The sequence below is a fragment of the Helianthus annuus genome, chromosome 4 (genome assembly GCF_002127325.2).
Source record: "Helianthus annuus cultivar XRQ/B chromosome 4, HanXRQr2.0-SUNRISE, whole genome shotgun sequence".
Taxonomy (NCBI): domain Eukaryota; kingdom Viridiplantae; phylum Streptophyta; class Magnoliopsida; order Asterales; family Asteraceae; genus Helianthus; species Helianthus annuus.
Genome location: NC_035436.2, coordinates 104,363,592 through 104,368,232, shown reverse-complemented (window position 1 = coordinate 104,368,232; position 4,641 = coordinate 104,363,592). Strand labels below are relative to the sequence as shown.

General features: G+C 35.2%; 1 protein-coding gene across 1 annotated transcript; it reads left to right on the top strand.

Annotated features, from left to right (window-relative positions):
• The first annotated feature begins 2,000 nt into the window (after positions 1–2,000).
• Positions 2,001–3,545, top strand: LOC110880858 (shootin-1-like). Its single transcript, XM_022129297.1, has 2 exons — positions 2,001–2,535; positions 2,731–3,545. The coding sequence occupies exons 1-2, from the start codon at positions 2,001–2,003 to the stop codon at positions 3,543–3,545; spliced, it is 1,350 nt and encodes a 449-aa protein (XP_021984989.1).
• Positions 3,546–4,641: the final 1,096 nt, after the last annotated feature.

Here is a 4,641-nt window from a genome sequence, read left to right as displayed (position 1 = left end):
TCTTATAAACGTCAGACAAGATTTCATGGATTAAACTCACACTATCTTAATCACATAGTTCGGATTCAAAAACCCTAATTGCATAACAACATAAGAAAAGTAACGTACAGCATGTTCATACGATCCTGAACCCTAATCTCTTTACTTTTGCATAGAAGAAACCAAATCAACAATCAAGCATTCTATCATATCAAGCATCTAATCCATCAGACAATGGATTATACGATGAATCATCTTCATATCACACCAATCAACGTAAGTCAAAAACACAGAACCATCATATGAAGACTAGGGTTTACAAGAATTACAAGAATCAAGCATTGATAACAATCAAACAACTAATAAACAATGGTTACACAATTACCTTGGATGATTCTAGAGAAGGAGAGAAATCAAGAGTGATGAATATCTTGGTGATGATGATTGCCAGAGAAAGTGAAAGTACGTGCTTGGATTTTTGTGAGAATGATTAGTGAAAAAGGGATTAGGGTTAAGTATCTCTAGGATTTCACTAATTACCCTCTACCTCCCTAAGTATCATATTTTACACATGCACACCATCTCATAACAATTTCATAGTTCCACCACCAAGTTCATATATTTACCAAGTCTTTCACAATTAACAAACAACCATGCACAATCATACAATACGATTCATTGCATCAAAACGTATACAATTCCATAGCAATCAATTGTGCAAGTAAACAACTAAATAATAAATGAACGTGCAATAAATGCGAAATAGAAATCTTGGAAATTCGAGTTGTCACATAAAAATTCTTCGAACTCTACTCATTCCCTCTCATCTTAAAAAAAAATGCTGATCAAAATTCTATAAATGAATCAAATGTATTCTGATAATATATATAGGAAATTCAACTATCCAAGAATTACTTAGAGAATTTCTGATATATATATTTGAAACGACAACATGGGAAGATACACAGACTCAGAAAAGGTTTTAATTGGACCCTTTTTGAAACAGAAGGGATCCCACACAGAGAAAAGATGAAAGTTGGATACTAGTCTTTATCCATTTAAATTGTTGGAATCTCTAATTATCCTCAAAAGAGATATACATTAAATTAGAGATAAACCAAAGGTTTTTGAAAAAACGGTTGCTTCTTTAAGAGATTAAAACATCATTAAGGTTTCATAAACCACCTTGAATACAAACAACCCACGAGAGACTTCCATCTTCAACCTTCATTCTCAAACCCTAAAAACCATTTTCAAAGGAAAAACCCAGATCCTAAATGGCTGCTACCGACATCAATTCACCATCAATTGAACACACTGTTCCGTTGATCACTGAAGCTGAATTTCTTCCACTGAAAAGCAACAATGAAGCAATGAATGTTAACATTGAAGAATACGACATAAAGTGTCAAATTCTCATTGAATTTCTGATCAGATGTCCGATGGCTCAAGCTTTTACAAAAACCAGAGATATACTAGAAAGACTGCTACAACAAGCTGTAAACACTCTCGAGGTCTCAAATGAAATGGAGCTAACATCACACTTATGGGAAAATATCTTCATTACAATTACACCAGAGAAAATAAGGGAATGTTTGGAGTTACCCTTAAACCAAGGCTATGTAGAAGCACCAAGAAAAGAAGATATGTTCGCACAACTTGGTACTGTAATGAGCTACAAAACAAAGATTTCAAAGATCAATGAATTCAAGAGATACAAGCTACCTGCTATCTGGCAAGTATTAATGGAGATCCCGAACAAGTGTTTATCATCAAAGATTGGAGGTACAGATTAGATAAATATGAATGTTCTGACAATCATGTTCAGCCTCATAAATGGGCTAAATATTGATTTCGAAACAGAAATATTTAATCTGATAAGAAGATCAATTCTGACTAAAACTGGAAGGATAGACTCACATTTACCCTTTTCAAGATTTTTGTCAATCATAATTTCTGATGCCTTTTCTGAAAGGAACCTACAAATTCCAAAATCAAAAATTATGTGGAAGACAGAAATCATGAGACCTAGGAGTGCTGCAGGGTCTTGGAAGTCAGATTTTGATGTACCTATTCTATCAGAAAGTATGATGCTTCTGATAACAGAAGACTCACCATACAGAGCAGAATATCTGAGGATGTTAAGTAGACAAGCAGAAACCAAAGAAGGGCTTGAAAATGTGTCACCCATGAAGCATGATGCAGAAGAATCAAGCACACCAAGAATGGAGCAGCAGGATGAATCTGATCCTCATCCAGCTGATGAAGATGTGCATATGAGTCTTGCAGCAGAAGAGCATCATGCTGAAGGCTCACATATGGGAGAAACAGGTGCAGAAAAATCTAAACTCAATATATTTTATAATTCTGAGAGTCATTCTGATGAACCAATTCAAGGAAAATATGAAATTTTACATATAAGCACTGTTTCTACAAAACAAAATGTGAGTGAAACAAAAGACCCATTTTTTGAATCAGATTCTGCGGAGGAAAATGTGGTGGCAATAGGTGGAGATCAGTCTACTGATCAAGCAAACCTGGATGAGAAAAATACGAGTTTCTCAACAACTCATGGAGAACCTGAAAGGGTTCAAGGATATGAGGAAAACCAGGACTTGAATTTGTTTCAATTTTCTGGTGAGGGAACAGAGAATTTGGATTCTTCCAATCCTCTTAACCTCAGAACATCAAAAAATGTGTTTTCTGCTGGTGTTAGAAGAGAAACATCTGTTGTTTCTCCTATTTCCCAAGGACATCAAACTATGTCCCCTAAACAACTTCATAAGGAACTTGAAGACATATTTGCTACTGAGAAAACAGCCACGGAGGAAAAACTTGATCTGATACTGAAAGAAATCAGAAATCAAAAATCAGAAATCAAGGTTTTATCAGAAACCGTCAAAACTGTGCAGAAACAAACAGAAGAAAATAATGCAGCTCTCAAAACAATTCAAAAGTCTGTAGAAAACAAAGAGAGCTCATTAGAAATTGAGAAAGCTCTTAAAGAACTGCGTGATATCAATAAAAAGATGACTGAGGTTGCAACTACAGGAGAAAGTTCAAGTTCAGGAAAGATTCTTGAAGAAATACATTTTCTCAGAGCCAACAACAGCAACATGACTGAGGCTTTTGAGAAACTATTAATGGAATTGACCGCACAAAGAAATAAGGAAAGTCAGGAGTTTCAGAAAATGAAGAAGCAAGAAGAAACAAATACCCAAGCTCTTACTAACATCCACTTGTTAGTAAAAAGATTGCAGTACAATGTTGCCACACTAGCAAAAGTTGATCTTCATAAACTGAAAGCTCCAATTCCACAAGAAAGACAAGCAACAGGATCAGAAACTCTTCAACATCAACAAGAAGCCATTCAACAAGAACAAACCAAGCAAACAAAAACTTCAACAACTCAAAAACAGAAGCAGACCATGGGTCCACCTCCAGATAAACAAAAGTTACCCATGGGTCCTCCACCAAATGTCCCAAAGTCAGACACTTCAAAGATTCAACTGAAAGAACATATTCCAGTTCAACCATCTTCTACAACCATCACTGGAGAAACATAATTAAGCATAAGTATGGATACAAAAGAGAAGAGAAGAATGGAACATGAAGTGACTTCCTCAAAAAGGCCAAGAAAAATAATGAGAGAAGATTCAGAAGGCAACATCAAAGAATCAATGGTGCTGGAAGGTGATTTACAGACAATCATGTATCCGGAATAATATCTAAAGCACTACTATTGGAAAGGTCCAGAAGACAACCCAACAAGGCCACCCTCACCAATAAGTAAGAGTATTATTGAAGAAAGAAACAATGGCAGCTGGGTAACATTGCACAAACACTTGACCAATCCAATAGTATCTATTGAAAGAATTGATACTTTGACCGCTGGAGGCATATTAGGAAACGAAAGTCAAAACAAGTATACCCTGATCAGAAAAGATAAAAACGTTCAAAAGGTTACTGATGTAGATCTGGCTGATGATGTTCACCCAATGGATATAGTCAAAATGAAGAATATCATTGATGAATGGAAAGGTAGTTCATTAGTGATCAGAAGAGCCCTTGATAGTCTTAAAAGTGTAGGAGCAAAAATATACAAGAGAGCAGCACTGGCAGACTTTGATCTATGTAACAATTTTGAGTACAGCACCAAGGTGTTAATACCTCCTCCCAACACATCAATTCCAGTTGAAATTCCTTCGAAATTAGCAAGAACTGGAGCAATCTTTGGCACACCAGAAATATGTGCAGTCTTCAAAGATGCTAAAGAGGAGAAAGCTTTATTCAAAATGAGTGAAATTTGTAGGTATTCAAATCAAACTTTGAAATATATAAGAAACTGCATAAATAAGAAACAAGAGCAGCTCAAAAGGAAGGGAAAGAACAATGAACAACTGAGAAAAACAATTGAAGATTGTATTGAAAACTGGATGGAAACAAGAGGGTGGTACAAGTCAATGTACAAGGCAACTCAAAAAGCGATTGATCACAAGAAAAAGCTGAAACCAGGAGACAAATACATAGGTGGAGTGAAGATCAATTAAAGAATTGATGAGATATTGCTATTTTTGAACAATATTTAAAGTTTTTGTTTTGAACAATGGTTGGTTTGTTTATGTTTAATGTTTTTGAAACTTAGTTGCTTGACTTTATTTT